Source organism: Hibiscus syriacus, unplaced genomic scaffold (assembly GCF_006381635.1).
Source record: "Hibiscus syriacus cultivar Baekdansim isolate YM2019G1 unplaced genomic scaffold, ASM638163v2 tig00110597_pilon, whole genome shotgun sequence".
Taxonomy (NCBI): Eukaryota; Viridiplantae; Streptophyta; class Magnoliopsida; order Malvales; family Malvaceae; genus Hibiscus; species Hibiscus syriacus.
In genome coordinates this window covers 4,716,402-4,734,332 of record NW_024062795.1, presented here as the reverse complement: position 1 = coordinate 4,734,332, position 17,931 = coordinate 4,716,402, and the positions used below count along the sequence as shown (strand labels likewise).

Here is a 17,931-nt window from a genome sequence, read left to right as displayed (position 1 = left end):
CCATTGTCCTCGTGTTTACAGCGCCATCCGTGTTGAGCTTGAAAGTTTCAGCTTGTGGCGGATTCCATATCGTTTTCTTATTGTTGATCTTCCTTAAGAATAGCACTTTAAGAAGAATATCCCTAATGAACATCCCACGATCGAGATGCCTGTATAATGGATATCGACGAGAATATTTAACCATTAAAAACAAAATTGTTTCGTTGCTTCCACATTTTCCAAATAAGGGCCCCGAAAATATGTCTCCGTTGGAAATCATTCCTGTCCAGACCTGCATTTATAGTTAAGTTAGACTAAAGCCAATCAAAGGTATAAGAAGAGAAGAAAATCGACAGTAAATGGCTAGGGACAAGCTCAGTCCAGAGAGAGTGCGCTGAATGACAATCACGCAGCACATAATGATTGATTCCTCTTCCGTTCTACAGACCGGACAGTGATGGTCAGAGGAAAGTCCATACTTCACCAATTCAACGTTCGTTTTCAGTTTTTTGTCTAGCACTAACCAAATAAAATGCCTAATGCATTGGGGGCCGTCGTAATCTCATGCCAACCAAATAAAGATGAAGGCTGACTTTACCTGCACTTCCCGTTTTGCTCCCTACGCCAAGTTGGCTGATCATGACCCAAAGGATCGCACGGACTGGGGACTACCATGATGTGTTGAACAATGTCTTCATCAAGGATTTGACGCAAAAGGTTAGTATTCCACTCGCCTTCACTAGACACAAAATCGCGAACGGTAGCTTGAGGATTCAAAATATTATCTGAGCTAACGGAATCGCCAAAAGGATTGATGCCTGGAATCCAAGAATATATCCAAAAATTAGTACCACGCCCATCACCTATTGACCAACAAACATTATCACGGATGTACGTCCAAACTCAAGAAAGGAATTTCCAAACGAAAGAGCCATTCTTAGCTTCAATATGTCGAGGCAGCACTTCCGTAATTTTGTATTTAGCTTGAACAATACGCATCCAAAAAGAGTCCGGTCGCGTAAGAAAATGTATGCCCCGATTTAATGAGAAAAACCTCATTTTGGGGTCTTAGGGGCCGAATTCCCAGAGCACCATACTTTAAGAGTGCGTTTGGTTCACAGAATGTAAGATTACTAGTGGAAATAAAAAATTACCAGGGAATAGGATTACTGGGAATATTACATTACTGTGTGTTTGGTTGGTTTGGCAGGAATGTAAGATTACAATGTTTGGTTAAAGGAATAAAAGATTAATGTAATGTATATTTTACCAAATTGTTTTTGTTTTATATTTTTTTAACAAGTGAAATTCTAAATATTTAAATAAAAATTATTTATATAAAAATTTTATCTGTTGATAATATATTACTTGAGTATTTAAATATATCATGTATTATTTTAATTTTAATTAATATTAAATTTTACATAATTTATGTAAAAATATATTAAAATTTTACATCAACATTTAACTAAATATTTACATTGTGAAAATTAGATTCGGTTCATACGTGACGCATTCACTGGAAGGTTTCTTGTGTTTTTCAATCGACAAGGTTTACATTCTTCCATACAATAATTTATCATAGATATTCATAATAATAAAAAGTTGTAAATTATTTTTGTTATCTAAGATATAATACTTATTATATCTTCTATGTACAATAATTTATTTATTTATCTTTTATATTTATACTTAATTCTGGATACTTTATAATTATTATTTATCTCATGAATTTATATTACGATCTTTCCTGCAAAATCAAATCCTTTGCAAGCAGATAATGAGGCATTTCACCATCCATTACAAATCTCAAAGTTGGTGTAAAAATCAAGTTGCCCCTTGCTTCAAAATTGGTTCGCACTCTGCTAACAGTGCTTTCTAATCACAGCTGACTTTATCTTATGTGATTTAATCATCCCAATAAAGGATTCTTACAAATATTTTTATTGAATATGTCTCATATGATAGAAACCAAATGGATCGGCTGAACATTGAAGCATAAAACATATAATGGAAATCAATGTTTGGAATTTGTTCTATTTGTAACAATCATTCGGGAAGAGAATTCCGTAAAATATTATACTTAAGAATAGTTCCAAAGCCTGGCGCATGAATTGAAGTTTTGCATTTCAGTAGTTATGGTAGTTTGGCATATTCTTTTATAATCAACAATGTCACCATACAAATAAACAAATCAAATAAATTCCCTGATAATTTTTTTTGATTTAGGACATATTAGCTACAAGGCATTCAGTTTGTAATATAACATGCTTCGGTCTCCAGAACTCATGGCGACCAAAAGTTTTTTTCCTACTTTTTAAATTATAAGAAAATCAGAAAGGACACTCACCTTGCCAAACAATGGATATTGTTATTGAAACCCCCCGTGTCAACGTTGAATCCGGTTGTGTTCCAGATATTTGATGTCATGAAAGTGGCAAATAAATAAGGCAACAAGCTCCAGGACCCATCATTAGCACCTCCAACTTCTTCCAAAATAGATCTAACCCACTCAGAGTCATGATCACCAGCAAGAGCAACACTGTTTGCGACCCCCTCATTCTTCTTATTTCCCTCTTCTCGGGTATTTCTTCAGGTATATGCTTAACTACTCCGGCAAGCAATGAATAAATTAGAGGTGCACCTACTTTGAGCACAGCACCAGAAACTTCAGCTAAAAGTTTATCAAAAGCCAAGGCCTGTCCTGCCTCAATGCAAAAACCGATTATTGTGTCCAAATCCATAATTTGCTTCAAACAAGCCTCCCTTTCTATTCTGTCACCAAAATGAATGCTGCTGGCAACTGCTTCTAACAATTCACGGTTTGACCGTAATTATGTGTCTATGCAATTCAACAGGGCAGCAGTGTGCTCTTTCATCATCCTATCTAGTCTATCAACTCCATAACAGCCAAAAATACGGACAAATGCCTGCAGTTCTCCAAGATCAGTGACTGACTCGGCAAAATATCCCCCAACTGGCCTCGTGCTTTTGAAGCATTTGTGCACAGGTGTAAACAGAATTCCAGCACCAGAAATATCCTTCACAATTGAGGTCAAATAAAAGCCTTGAAATATCATCTTTCTATTGATTCTATCGTCATTTAATGATTTCTCTGATTAAAAAATACAATGTTAAATTCAAGGGATCATCTTTAGATGGCAATAGCTCTTGCCACCGTTTGACATGTGATCATGCAGTGCCAACAAGACATGGCCTTTAAGTCATATGAATGCCAAGTCAACTAATTAACAATTCTTTCATTTAGATCAACAGATTTTAATTGCTTAATTAATAATTTGAATTTTTAAATAGCAAGTAGTAACTAAGATATCAACCTTATTCACAAATTAATATACCATGCATGTAAAGCATAGCTCACACTTGCAGAAGCAAGCAACAAAATTGCTATCTATAAAATTAGAGTATAAACCACCTTAAGTTATTTGGTAATCAAATTCCAACATGGCAGGTTGCAGCATATTAAAAAGGTAGAATGTATATCATTACAGAAGCTTTAAAAATACATAACAAATATGTTGATAATGAAATTCAATCACTTGCATTTATTTTGTACAAAACAGACTGAACTTCTACCATGGGCATATGTTTTCTTTTGTCTTATTCTTGATTAACCTATCTCCTTCTCAGTAGAAAGCTTTCAGTATTAAAAGTATAACTGGCTTAAGGTAATCACTACCCATGCACAACTTTTCACTTAGATCCCACACATCATAATGAAAAGGCTTCAGCAAGAACAGAACAGTTTATAATAAATGTGCAACACTATCGAACACATGAGAAATTACTCTTTTTAGCATAAAGCAAATAAATAATGACAAAATTATTTATGAACTAAGCCCAAAAGAACCATATATAGTTCCTCCCATCCCTAAGTTTCACTTTCGATTTAATACATGAGATTCTTACGCACAGAACATAAATTTCCGATCTTGCTAGTTAAAACTCATACAGTAGATAACCGCTGAGTCAAACTAACACGAATCACCAAGATACAACCAATTCAAACTTGATCAAAGAGTAAAAATGTAACAAGAAGCAGCGGATCTAGCTCATGAAGCGCGTACACATTCAAAAATACAAATACCGATTAACAGCATAGCATTTGATGAAGAAAAAACAGGATCCCTTCTAACATTGACGAACCGATCAACAGGCATTTAAATTAACAAATTAGCATTAATGCCAGAAAGAACAACAGATCGATCCACCCTAATTGATGTGGAAAAAAAGAATAACGAAAAATGCAGAGATCAGGGTTCAACGACTATTGTTTTGAATGATTCTCAGAAAATATTTAAAATATATATATAAATGTGACTTACAGAAGAGAAGACGAACTTACCTGTGCCGGTATAACTGTAAAGTTTCCCGTTAAAAAAATACAAATATCGATTAAGACTAAGAACGATAAGAAATCGATAAGAGATCGATCCACCCATGCATTTGCCTAAGGAATAGCCCTTGATTGTGAAGTGGTGGGAGCCATTGACGGTCTGGGTTACAGACCGAGAGCTCGTCGGCGAGCCAATGGAGAGGAGGGCATGGGTCGGTGGAGTTTTGACGGTTTTCTGGGGAAGGTGATGGAAAAATAGAAGGGGGAGAAGATAACCGGTTTAAGAGTCTAATTAATTCAACTATGAATATAACTGGACCCTATCAAATATCCTTGCTTTTACTTTACAGTTTACAACCCCTCTTTATGACTATTCAATCTTCCATTAAAGCTCAAATACTGCACAAGATTATGAAAAAATGACAGAATGGATCCAGCAAAACAACAACTATAATAAACTATCGCTCGAGGTTAACTTAAATCGACTACAATAATTTTTCTAGAAAAATTAAACAAGTAAAATATTGTAAAGAAAGGGAGAGGAGAATAAATCTTACCATGAGAACGATAAATTTTTCTCTTAGGGAGGCAAGCTATCACGGGAAGAAGAAGATATCACAGAGACAAACTAAAAAATAAGGGTATTTTAGCCCTTAGCACACGAGAATAAAAGAATATTCAACGGGTGTGTGAGAATAACATTCTCGGAATAAACATACTTGGGAAATAAATATTATCCTCACTTGAGAAAGAATACCCAATCAAATATGAGTATCCTTAATCAGGAAAAAAAAATATGAATCCTAAAATCTTTGATCCAAACGGGTCCTTGGCAATAATAACCCCAATTGACAAGCGAAGTTTTAAGGGGCGTTATATGTCACCCCAAATAAGCCGACTCGCTATTTGTTCTATTTGTGATCATGAGGAGAGTCGATCTAGCCAAAAGAGAGATTCGTTGCAACCCATCTACTTAGTGTATGCAGTACTTCGTCAATAATGGATTGAAAGGTACTTTTGATGACTTTTTTATGAAAAAGAGGCATGCCCAGATAATTCTCGAAGTCCGTTAAATGTTGAAAATCAAGTGAGGAACAAAGATTATCGGCTCGCTCTTCTTCAACAACATAGAAGAAACCCCGAGTTTTATTCGAGTTCACTTTGTGACCTGAAAACCTGCTGAATTCATCAAGGGTGACTCTGAGAAGGTTTCCTGATTAGAATTGGCCCTGCAAAAACTCATTAGCGAAAACTAAACGAGAGAGGGAGACCATGACGAGTGAGACTCATCGGTTCCCAAAAGTCGACATCCATGACATAATGGATGTCGTGACCCAACCTCTTCACACAAAGGACGAATAGATAAGGGGAAAGGAACACCTTATAACAATTTCCTCTGGAATGTTTGAATTATTTAAAAATATAAATCAAATCAAAATAATATTTTTTTTAAGTGTAGTTTTATACTTGAAAGTACATAGAAATTGCATTTATCATTTTTATATTATTATTCAATGACTTAATACAAAAATAAATGCTTAAAGTATAGTAAAGTTAACTTTAAATGTTTAAAGTATACTAAAGTTAACTTTAAGTATCTAAAGTAATTTTTTTAAAAATAGGTGTCTAAAGTTTTATTTATTATATTTTTAGGTATTTAATATTTTTAACGTTATATTTTTAGGTATCAGGACTGTAATAGTCTTTAAATTCGACTGTTAAGTGACACGGGTTATGCATTTAAAATTTTATTTTAAAAAAACTTAATCTTAAAATTTATTTTTAAAAAACCCCAAAATCCTGAAAACCATAATTTCAATCCCTTAACACTGCCTACCGCCACCAACATCATCAATCGGTCGACCGACCAAACACTCAACGATTGAAACCCTTAATTTTCACGACTAGCCGAACATTCACTGACCGTGTAAAAAAAAGATTTCGTAATTCACTAAAGGAGTTATTTGTGCCACAATTAGAGATTGGAGCAAGGATTTTGACCGTTGGTTGTTTGATCGGTCTCACATTATTGGAATTTCGATCAACTGGAGGTGTTAAAGGGATTAAAATTAAGTTTTTAAGGATTCTTTTATAATTCTAGAAAAAATGAGTTTTTTTAAACAAAATTTTAAAGTGTGTTTTAAAATATAAATTTTTAAAAATCTATAAATTCGACATACGTCGCGAATGACCAAAATTTAATGTCTATTATAATTCAACACCTAAAAATATAACTTCAAAAATATAAACATAAAAAAGTATAACGTAAAAATTATTAAACACCTATTTAAAAAAAATACTGTACACACTTAAAGTTAAAGTTAAGTTTTATTTTGTCACCCATTTTTTACATTACGAAAAAAAATGTTGCACCCTTCTTCTCTATTTCATCTGCATCGGTTCAGTTCTAGAAACTATTTTCTCATCTTCCTCTCAGCAAGTTCACATCAGAAAATACTACGGCCGTTTAGCGAACTAAGCTGTTCATTTGACTAACGCTTTTCCTTCCTTATTTTTCCTCCTGGCTTTCTGATAGTTTGGAATTTGATTCACTGAATAGCGAACCGCGAGAGAATTGAGGGACGACGAAGCCTCGAGATCCGTACGATTAATATCCTCTTACTTTTTTTAATCTGATTTAGATGGTTAGCGACTGATGATCTTTATGATAATCTGAGAATTTTCTTTTCCTTTCACTCTGTTACTGAACTGTTCATAGTAGAAAAAGTAGAACCCGGGTTTTTTTAGAGGGTTCACGTTAAGGTATTTGATGGGTAGGACTATTTTTGGGTTCAAATTTTCTGGTCATTTACCATATTAGGTCTAGGTTCTTCATTCAGAGCAGTCTCGTTTTGTGCTTTCTTGTTCATCATAGGTATGTGGAGGTCTTGGTCTTCATAGTTTGTTTTTGTCTGGTTTTGAAGAACTCTAGAAGCATACCATATATTGAAATTGGAATAGGAATATAAAGGGGGGAAAATAACCGGGTCATTTGAATTGTAGAAGTTCTTGTTTAGAGAGTTACCATTTTTTAGAAGAATTTTTGGAAAATCTTCAAGTATATTTTATTACTCAGCAATGCCATGATTATAATTTCTTTAAATTTTTTACTTGATTGGCTGGTTTGATAATCTTGAAAGTGTATATTGTATGGGAGGGACACGAAGTACAAACTTAGTTACAGTGTAAAGAAAAGAATTCTGAAATTGCAAAAATTTGGTTCTAATAGTTAGAAACTTTGAGGTTCACGTTAAGGTATTTGATGGGTGAAACTGGATTTAAGGAAACATAAAATTTTTGGGAATTGAGAAGTTTGACCTGGAAATAGAGAAACAGAATTTGGATTTTTTTTTCTCTTTATGATAATGTTTTGCAAGAGTTATGGAAAGAACTGAGCCTTCATTGATACCACAATGGTTGAAGAGCGGGGGAAGTCTTACTGGTAGTGGCAATTCAATTCACCAATTTACATCATCGTCTTCACATTCAGGTAATTTTAGTTTATATCTTCAGGGTGTATTATTTCTTTCTTGCATTTATGGTTTTAATAAATCTCTGTTGGTTGATATCTTTAGGAGAGATTTGATGATAGTACTTCAAGGATGCCTATAGCACTCAAAATGTTAGATTTATAGTACATACCTCATTTTTCAAAACGTGCATCTTCATTTTACTTGAAAAGAGAACAGTATTGTAAAATTTTTAAGTTTCTTTATTTTACTTGTAGAGGTATGTCTCTGGAAGTTTTTTTTTTCTATGTAGCTGCCTGCAACTTCATTTTGCTTGAAAAAGAGAAAAATCAACTTCTACTTAATTGCCTTATATTTCGAAATGCACATCTTCATTTTGCTTGAAAAAGAGAACATTATTGTAATTATTTTAGAGTTTCTTCTTTATTTTGTATTTAGAGGTGTGTCTCTAGAAGTTGATTTTTTCTCTGTAGTTGCCTGCAACTTGTTTGCCTAGTTTCTGATAGCACTCTTGACAGTTAGCAAAATTTGATATTTATCTGCTTGTCGTTCTTTTCAAGCAAAATCGAAAACAAATTTATATATTCTAATCTTTGATTTTTCCCCTATAGACAATCATTCTGCTTTGAAGCATGCCAGAAATAAGTTGTCTGTTGACAGTGATGGTGATATAGGTAGGGCATCTGTTTTGGATAGGGCCTCTTATGTCTATTCTAGGAGGAGTTATAGTAGAAAAGGGTCTTCTGACTCACTGGCTTATAGCAATTTTGCTGAAGGTAACCGGGAAAGGGATTGGGAAAATTTTACTAATGGTTATCATGATCGGAAGAATGCCGTTCTCAGCGACCATAGGAACCGAAACAATTCTGATTCTCTTGATAAAATGCTGCCAAGCATATCTGAGAAGGGTGTCTTACGGCGTTCACAGTCTATGATAGCTCGCAAGCGCAGTGACACATGGCCAAGGAAAGCGACAAATGAATCTAGTTGCAACAGAAAAAGCCATCATGACAGTGGTAATGGTAAAATTAGCACAGCTGTCCATGATAAATCTGCATTTGAACGTGATTTTCCATCTCTTGGTGCTGAAGAAAAACCAGTGGGGTCTGAAATAGGAAGCATTTCATCTCCTGACTTGAGTAATAAATCTGCGTTCGAACATGATTTTCCTTCACTTGGTGCTGAAGAAAGACAACTTGGGTCTGAAATAGGAAGTGTTTCATCTCCTGGTTTGAGTATTCCTGGGCAGAGCTTTCCCTTGGGGACCCCACCTGGCACTGGCAGTTATGGCAGGACATCAGCTCTTGCAAACATTTCTGTGGGTGTGGGAAGCAGTGGCAGAGGTGTGGCAGTTTCTTCAAAAAATGCTTCTTCAGGCTCAACTCCAATTTCAACGATGAGTCTTAATATGGCTGAAGCAGTGGCTCAGGGGCCTTCTCGTGCTCGTACACCTCCCATGGTAACTTGAACAATTCTTCTGTACTTAGTTTATTCATTAAAAACTATATTAGTGCTGAAAAATAAGATCTGATGTGTTCCTTCTTCTAGTTAAACGTTGAAACTCAAAGGCTTGAGGAGCTGGCTATCAAACAGTCAAGGCAACTAATTCCCTTGGTGACAATATCAACGCCTAAAAGTTCGGTGAGCTATTATTGTTAAGCTTTTGTTGTGTGTATGTTTTCTAATTATAAGTACACATTGGGTTATATGCTGGTGGCAGCAGAGGTGGCATGGGTTTGGTCAAGGTATTGTAAATTAACTTTTTACTGAATAGAGATGAAGTGACTGCAAAGGGAATAAGGGGGGAAATGGAGATATTTGGTTTATATTTTATACCGTGTTAGAAATCTTATTCTAATTTTCTTTTTTTCTTCTTTTCTTTTGCTTATTGAATTTATACTTATGATAAGATTTTTAAGGTTCCTTATTTTACTTTTATGTGTGTGAGAGTATTCACTTCCTGTTGTCTAATAGGTGGTCAGTCCTTCAGAGAAATCGAAACCTAAAGTTGGACAGAAGCTGCATCCTTCAGTCTCTTTTAACTCCACACATGGCGGAACTTCAAGATCTGACAGTATAAAAGTTTCTAATGAGAACAGGCTTTCCATATTCAAACCATCACGAGAATCAAATGGTGTCTCCTTGGTGAACAAAAAGGATAACTTGAGTCCTACTAATGGAAGCAACAAACTTGTGAATAGTCCACGAAGCGTCACTTGTTCAGCTGCTGCATCTGCTCCCTTTAGGAGTTCAGGCAACAGCCCCTGGTCTGCCACTGCTGAGTGTAATCAGACTCAATTGTGGTTAACGGCAGAGAAGAGAGCAACTGCGCAAGCCCAGAGTAGGAATGACTTCTTCAACCTTCTAAAGAAGAAATCTACCACTAAATCTGCTTCTTCTGTCCTTGATCCCAGCCCTGCTATGTCACAACCTGTCTCCGAGAAGCCTGATGAACTTGGCACCGAAGAGTCCAGCTCTTCTGTTACTCTAATGGATGCAGGTGTTCTATAACCAGAAATCTCAAATGCTGACTTGCCAACTGACAGTAGGAGTGAAATATCCCTGAATGGAAATGCTTATACCGAGCCTCATCACTGTTCTAGCAATGGAGATGGGCATTCTAGGCCTGATGTTTTCCTTCATCCTGATGAGGAAGAGGCTGCATTTTTACGTTCCCTTGGTTGGGAAGAGAATGCTGGAGATGATGATGGTCTTACAGAAGAGGAGATTAATTCCTTTCTTGAGCAGGTAGCTACTTCTCCAAAATCAAGCTTTCTTATGCAATTAGATTCTGCTATTCTTTGTTTACTCATGGTGAAATCTCGTGTTGCATCTCCTAACAGTTTTTTTACAATTTTTTCCTGCAGTACTCGAAATTGAAACCATCTGCAAAAATTCTCAGACGAATGCAGTCATTAGCCCGTTAAACTCTCATAATGGGACTCATGGTGTTGCATCATCTGGATTGAGCCCAATGGATTCCAGCGGAGAAGCTTTGACTCTTCAAAGTTCTAACCGACTTGGTAAAATTTGAATGCATTGCGTATTTTACCCTTCTTTTTATGAATATTACGATGAAAATACAAGCAATTTGTTTTTTAAAAGAAAGGATAGGATACAGTGTGCGTGTCGCCGTTCGTCTTAGTGTATCGGAATAAGTTACAACTGACTCAATCCTGCACACATTGATGAGTTCTACCCGGTTTTTTAACATAGGATTTTCTAAGATACAAGAACAAGGTTGAGACAGAGAGAGTAGGAGTAGGTTTAAGTTATGATGCCTGCAATGTGTAAGATTTTGCTGCGGGGTACATAAGTTCACTTGTCTTTGGGTTTTAACTTGTGGCTGATGGGGACATAATTCAACAAATAGCTTATGGATTATTTATATTATCGTTTGAAATTGAAAATAGAGGAAATTCTATTTTATAGTATTCAAGCTGTAGTCATTGATTTGAATTATCAGATCAAAGGGTATTGAATCTGTAAAATGGGGAGGCAGACAATCTAGCTAAGAGTGGGATAGGTTGATTGTTAGGATTCAACTGTGGTTTTCTGGTCTACAGTGAAGACTTTAATGGCAGGGGGTGTTTTTAAGTTTTATGTACTGTTATTGGTGTATTGGTTGTATCTTATGTAATTTTTCATTATTAATAAAATACAAGGCACTCTTTTCTACCTTTCGCTGATTAAGGAGCTTATTATCAAAATCAAGAATGGGTTTTTAACGAGGCCTTCCATTCCTATAAAAAAAATCTGCAAAACGGCTTGGATTTATAAGCAGGTTCGTTTTTAAGATTTTGGTGACCCATGGGTGAATATAGAAATTAGGCCTCCAATAAAATTATTGTAAATAAAATTGAATAGTAAGAATTTTAAAAATAATTTACTTATAAATTATATTTTTCATATGTTTAAAAAGTTGTATAATAAATACATTAAATTCAAATAGAAAACATCAAGAAATTTTATTGAATATCTAATTATTCACGCAAAGCAAGCTGATCTAAGAGGGTTAGGGTTTGCCTTCTTTCAAAAAAATTTAGGGTTCGATTTCAGTCATCTTCATATTGTAAAAACTAATAAAAGAATATTTACATGGGAATTAAATAAATAATTTAAAAATACTGCATTAACATTGTCGTTAATTTATTTTAGACTGACAATCAAAACGTTTGATTTTCAAAAGATTGATCAAAATAAAAATGGAATAATTTGATAATAATTGAATGATCAAAATAAAAATGGAATAAAAGATGAATGACTAAATAAGTATATTAATTTTTTCTAATTATATATGAACCTTTAAATTTGGGCCCTGGGTAGATGCTTCTTTTGTCCAGACTCAAATGCGAACCTGTTTATAAGCTTGAATGTGAATTTTCTACCCGAAAGAACTCGAACTGAATTAAAGATTAGATTGTTTCATTTTATTATTAAATTATTTATATAGATGTAAATTCTTCTTTTAGATATTTTCTTAATATTAAGTTAAGGAAAAACATTATTTATATTAATGTTGAATAAAATACTTATTTACACAAATATAAATTGAAGTATATCGATTACTTAAAAGATCTTTTGTTGATTTTAGGGGTATAAAGTTTAGTATTGTTATTATTTTAAGGTATTTCTGTCAACCAGTGATTACTTGACTGGTGATATTATTTATTTATTAATATTAACTTTTTTTAATTAAAATATCCTAAATTTTAAAATTTTAAAAATCTCTAGAATTTTTAGTTTTATTATATTTTCTAAAAATCTTTCATCCGGAAGTTCATTACTGTTGTCGGCCGTCACCATTGTTATTGAACACTCACCCACCCTTCATTGGACTATCATTGTTGGTAATCCCCTGTTATCATCTCAATCTTTTAAATTTCCACAAATTATACATTCCTAAATTTCTCATACCTAAATTATTAATCTTAAAGTCCATTTTTGTCGTCATTTGCCACTGTTGTTGTCAAACACTCGTTCATTTATTCGTTGTTAAACCTCATTATCGATTGATGGTGTCTAATTCATTAGTAACGAATGGTTTTAGGGATTTGAGCTTAGAGATTTTGAAAATTGGTTTAAGATTTTTTAAAATAATTTTAATTTATCTTTTAATAAATAAAATTAAAAGAAATTAAGAAACATGTTATATGTCAAACGTTGATTGGATAACAAATTCTTTTAAGCTTGATAATGACCAGACACCTCTAATAATAACTTTGAATCAGTAGATACTTAAACTAAAAATACTTGTAAAATATAAAATCAATAAAAGATATAATTTAAATAATTTACTCCTAATTAAACTTTTATAAAATGAGTTACATCAAATAAAAAACTCCTAATTTAAAAATTTTAAACAGATTAGATGATTCTAGAGACGCAAGTCGAAATCAGAAAATCAGGGTGTCAATTTGCGTGCAACCACCGTTGCAACTTGCAACGCCGTGTAGATGAGATCGTTGCTGATAAAATTGTTATTGAAATTATTGGCAATGCAACTTCCATGAATATATATAATCACAAGGATAGAGACAGTACGCTTATTGAATGATTAGAATTCAGGTATTCATTGGAAACAAAGCCTTGTAATGGCAGATACGAGGGTTAATCTGAAAGGAGACCTACCTGTTTCAAGTGAATGGTTAACCCATCAAGGTGGAGCGCATACAACTGCATGCAGACACATCTCCACCTATCTGCCAAGTGGTTTAACAACAACACGGTCCACTGTTGCAATAACATTGACTCATGATTTGATAACAGATTTCGTTTAGGATCCACTTCACATATGATTAATTACTTTAAATTGTGTGGTCCTATTAGTTTTTTCCCTTGGCACACGGAGTTATTTCAAAGCCAATTTGCTTAAAATCAACAAACAAGCGACTTTTTATCTGCATGCTTTCATTGAAATAAGTATCTGTCTTTTTAATTAGTTATGAAATTGTTGTTGTAATATTGCAGATATGAAGTAAGTTGCCTGTGTAGGTTCAAGAGAGACTAAGCATGAGAAACAACAGTTGTGATGTTCCAGAAAGGATCATTTCTTGCTGATAAAGATATGACGATGAACAACGACCAGTGGCTACAGAAAGGATCAATGCTTTCTCCACTTCTTTGCTTGGTTTCCTTTTTATGAGAGCAATTACATATTCCATAAAGCTTGCGTTGCAAGGCAAGATGTGAACCACATTGCCTGGTAGTCCAAACTCTTCTTCTGCCAAGTTGAATAGCCCCATCACAATTCTGTACTTTAGATATTCCAAAGGAAGCACAAAGCGCTACTGATCCACACTGTGTACAACAAAGTGACCCTTTTCGACCGACGATGATGTATCGCAACTGTTTGTTTCCGCATCCATGGTGGTTCTTGGTAATGTGATTACTTTTCTCCTGATTGAAGCCAGTTTTCGGCCATTTTCTTGCTAACTTGATAAGCTTCTTGGCACTGATCGTCTTGCTTTACTTAGTTTAGTAGAAAAGACTCGGATGAAAGAAAAAAAGAGAGGGATTTTGAGGTCTTCAATTGCTAAATGCAGCTGTTGTGCTTGACATGAGGCAATTGAATTGTGATGAATATATAATCACAAGGTCAAAGACAGACATTCCCTTTAATGAATAATCAGATTTCAACTATTCATTCATAGGAAACAAAGCCATGTGATGGCAGATATGAGGGCTAATCTGCAAGGGGGCTTGCCTGCTTTTGCGTGGAGCAAAGAAGTGCATGCAGACACCTTTATCTGTCTGCCAAGTGGTTTAACAATAATATGGTCCACTCTTGCAATTTGACTCATGATTAGTTCATCACAGATTTCAACTTACATTTTTAGGATCTTGTTTGTATAAGATTAATTACTTTTAAATAGTAATAAGAAACCCTCCCTCAAACAAATTTCCAACTGTACCTTGTCTCTGCTCAAATCCAATCAATTTCATGACCTTCCTGTCACTTTATCCATGGGGACAATCTCTTCCATGTTGTTCTCAATGAAGACCTGAGGGATGCAAAACCATGTGATGGTAGGAAAGAGATAGATCGTGAATTGATTTTCCTTTTAGTTTTTTTCTATTGCCACATGGAGTTTGAATGTGTTATACTATACGGTAGTTTCAGTCATTTACATTTTTCAACAGTACGTTGTTCAGTGTCCAGGAACAAGCGACTGTTGGCGTGTCTGTCCTTGATTGAAAGATGTGCAAACAGAGTAGCGTCTAGGAGAAATGGAACTAAGCAGAGGTTTCTCCAGGTGTCTATCCAACCCTTCTTGAACCACAAAGACTATGTATTCAAACAAGGTCGTCGAATCGCACGGCAACACCATAGGACCACAACTTGATATACCAAACTCTTCATCAGAAAGCTTTACGAGTTCAACAAATATGTTATTGCTGAGGGGCGCGAGATGGCATTTCTTATCTGTGGTGTAGATGAAAAAAATAACCTTTTTGAGCCACCGATTGTTCATCAACATCAACTGCTATAGCTTTTGCATTAGACATCGCTGGTCAAGGACCAGAATGGAGCCTCCTCAGCCATGGATTCTATATTGCCTATCTTTGTGCTTAACATTATCATTATCATTATCATTATCAGAGATTAAATTATAATAACTTCTAAATATGTAATAATTGATGCAAGATAATGTCATGACATTGAAAGAGCTGCTGCTGATCAGGGTTTTATTTTAGAACAGAAATTGATATTTTGGGTATATCATGAAGTAGAAGGAAGTCAACTTCCTGACATTGAAAGAGGCAAAGAGCTGAACAGAGACGAACAATAACTGAAAATGAAACATCTTTTGGTCAGAATCATTTTATAAGGAAGCATCATTATACTGTTTTAGTGAAGAGATATGAATCTCTTACTGTTCTGGTATATAAATGCGAGCACCATCTTACTTTTTGCACACATGAGAAAAATCATGTGACCAATAAACCGAAACCGATAACGTTAAAGTTACACAAGTTGGTATGAATAAGGACACGGTATCATAGTTATAAGATCTTGCGAGGGCCAAGGACTTGTGAGAGAGAACTCTTTTAGACTCCCCAAAGGTGAAAATGGTGCTCAGATGGTGAAGAGGTCCAATGTGGATTTTGTTTGTGCCTAGCTACCCTCCTTGTAGGTCACGTTGCTAGTTCAGATTGCATGGTTCAATCTCTGGACTAATTATATTGTTCCCGTTCTCTAAAAAGTTCCTCTGAATCCTGAACAAATGTCCAATTTCATATACTAGATTAAGACCAGTTAATGCTTTCCTGTGCTGCTGGATCTTATTTTGTTTCATTTTCTGGATCTTTCTCTGCACTTATTTAACATAATATAGATGCCTTGAAATAGGAAGACTATGTCCAAAAAAGGAAGACTGTACCGATTTCACGGGATTCACAATATATATTATATGGACGATGTTTTGCTATGGATTCAGAGCAGAAATTTGATTTTGCCCTATGTTCCTAAGTTTCTAGTTTCTACTGTCACTGATGGAATGAATCCCAACATCATAAGAAAAAAAAAGTGTGTTGGCATCAAGAAAACATTAAAATAGTAAAAGTAACGTAATAGTGGCGTCGCCCGGACTTGAACCGGAGACTTTCAGTGTGTTAGACTGACGTGATAACCATCTACACCACAACACCGAATGGCCAATCGTGTTATATAATTAGAATAATAATAGATAGTAATGGAATTGAATACTTTCCTCTCTAAACCCTATCCGATCCACTTTTCACAAGGGAGACAATGTAATTCACGATAACTAAATCACATGGTAACATTATAGTCCTATCACTCGGTAGTCCGAACTCTTCAGACATCTTGAAGAGCTCAAGGAAACAGCGGTTGCGGCCGAGAAAAGCCGCAGAGGATGTCTCTCGTCAATTGTGTATGTTACAAATCAGCCTTTATCAGCAGTTGATGATTGATTAGAATGATATGCAGCTGCCATCTTTACTGGACTAATTCTCTATCTTCCGATGGCTGCCATCTTCTGCCACTTTCTTGCTATTCTGAAGAGTTTCTCGGTTGGAATCGTATTTGCGTACTCCATATGTTCCAGTGGTAAGTGATTGCTGAGGGAAAGAAATCGGTCTTCTATTTATACAGGAGGAACCAAATGTCCTTGCTATGCTGCTGTGAATTTCAAAGCTGAGCACGTAATTTCTTTGTTTGGAGGAATCTACGTTTGCAAGAGATTCTTTCGAGGCTAGTTAAGATCACTAAGGGAATCCCAAAGAGTAAATTTGGAGGATATTTAACGAAATTACTACCATCTTATAAGAGTATAGAATGCATGGCTTGAGGCTGTATATTGACAAGTATGAGGCAAAACCGAATCATATCTTCTGTAAATTTCAACGAAACAATCGCTTGAGGTCGAGTGAGTTAGGCATTAAACATCGAGTCACTTGTCCACACACGTCCCAGCAGAACGGTGCGGTCGAAAGGAAACATTGGCAGATTACAGAAACAACCTTTTGTGTCCTAGTTCAAGCATCATGCCACTCAAGTGCTGGTCTCATGCAGTATGGAATGTCACTTATATTATCAATCGACAAAATCTTAAGTAATTTGTCTCATCTTTGAAAGTTGATTCGGAAAATGTCTGATTATAATTACATTAACAATTTTGGGTAAAATCACTGATTGCAGGTGGAGGACGTGGTCGCAGAGCTCGCCGTCAAGGTTTCAGATCTGATGGTCCAGTCCAGAAAGTTGCTTGAGCATCTACCGAGCCATGTCTTTATATTGAAACCGACCTGTGGATGGTTGCTGGTCATTGTGCATCATTTAAGGCTTTGATTGCAAAATTGAGTGGTAAGGGGCCTTAGCTGTTATTGTTTTAGGGTTTAGGATCATTCGACTATTAAAAGTTACAAAATAATAATTCAACTATTCATATGTCCAAATATGTCATTTTTTGTTAAAAATTTGACGTTTGTTTAAGCTCAATGTTAATAAGCTACTGAGATATAATAAATTTGATCTCAGAATCGTTATTAATTATTAAGTATCTAGTGAAGAAACATAATACTAGAATATTGAATAGAGAATGAATACAACTCATGGTTTACAACCCCTCTGTTGTTTATATACAGCTCCCATAGTAACTG

General features: G+C 35.0%; 1 protein-coding gene, 1 long non-coding RNA gene and 1 other non-coding gene across 4 annotated transcripts; 1 reads left to right on the top strand and 2 right to left on the bottom strand.

Annotated features, from left to right (window-relative positions):
• Positions 1-2,293: 2,293 nt before the first annotated feature.
• Positions 2,294-4,635, bottom strand: LOC120134027. Its single transcript, XR_005517144.1, has 2 exons — positions 4,346-4,635; positions 2,294-3,020 (listed from the first exon to the last, which is right to left on the bottom strand). It is a non-coding gene; the product is annotated as an uncharacterized LOC120134027 (long non-coding RNA).
• A 2,917-nt stretch (positions 4,636-7,552) lies between these two features.
• LOC120133854 lies at positions 7,553-11,425 on the top strand. 2 transcript variants are annotated; one of them, XM_039150356.1, is made up of 6 exons: positions 7,553-7,826; positions 8,418-8,480; positions 8,583-9,265; positions 9,355-9,447; positions 9,781-10,554; positions 10,674-10,993. In XM_039150356.1, exons 1-5 carry the CDS (start codon positions 7,718-7,720, stop codon positions 10,315-10,317), a joined length of 1,485 nt encoding a protein of 494 aa, XP_039006287.1. In that variant the 5' UTR covers positions 7,553-7,717; the 3' UTR covers positions 10,318-10,554; positions 10,674-10,993. The 2 variants fall into 2 exon arrangements, with proteins under 2 accessions (XP_039006287.1, XP_039006288.1); XM_039150357.1 differs by having other exon boundaries at positions 7,797-7,826; positions 8,569-9,265; positions 10,674-11,425.
• A 4,959-nt stretch (positions 11,426-16,384) lies between these two features.
• Positions 16,385-16,458, bottom strand: TRNAV-AAC. The gene has a single exon. It is a non-coding gene; the product is annotated as a tRNA-Val (tRNA).
• Between the last annotated feature and the right edge of the window lie 1,473 nt (positions 16,459-17,931).

Coding starts and splice junctions, on each gene's coding strand:
- LOC120133854 (XM_039150356.1), top strand. CDS start 7,718: ATGGAAAGAACTGAGCCTTCATTGATACCACAATGGTTGAAGAGCGGG. Junction 7,827..8,417: donor ATCATCGTCTTCACATTCAG/GTAATTTTAGTT, acceptor TTTCCCCTATAG/ACAATCATTCTGCTTTGAAG. Junction 9,266..9,354: donor GTGCTCGTACACCTCCCATG/GTAACTTGAACA, acceptor TCCTTCTTCTAG/TTAAACGTTGAAACTCAAAG.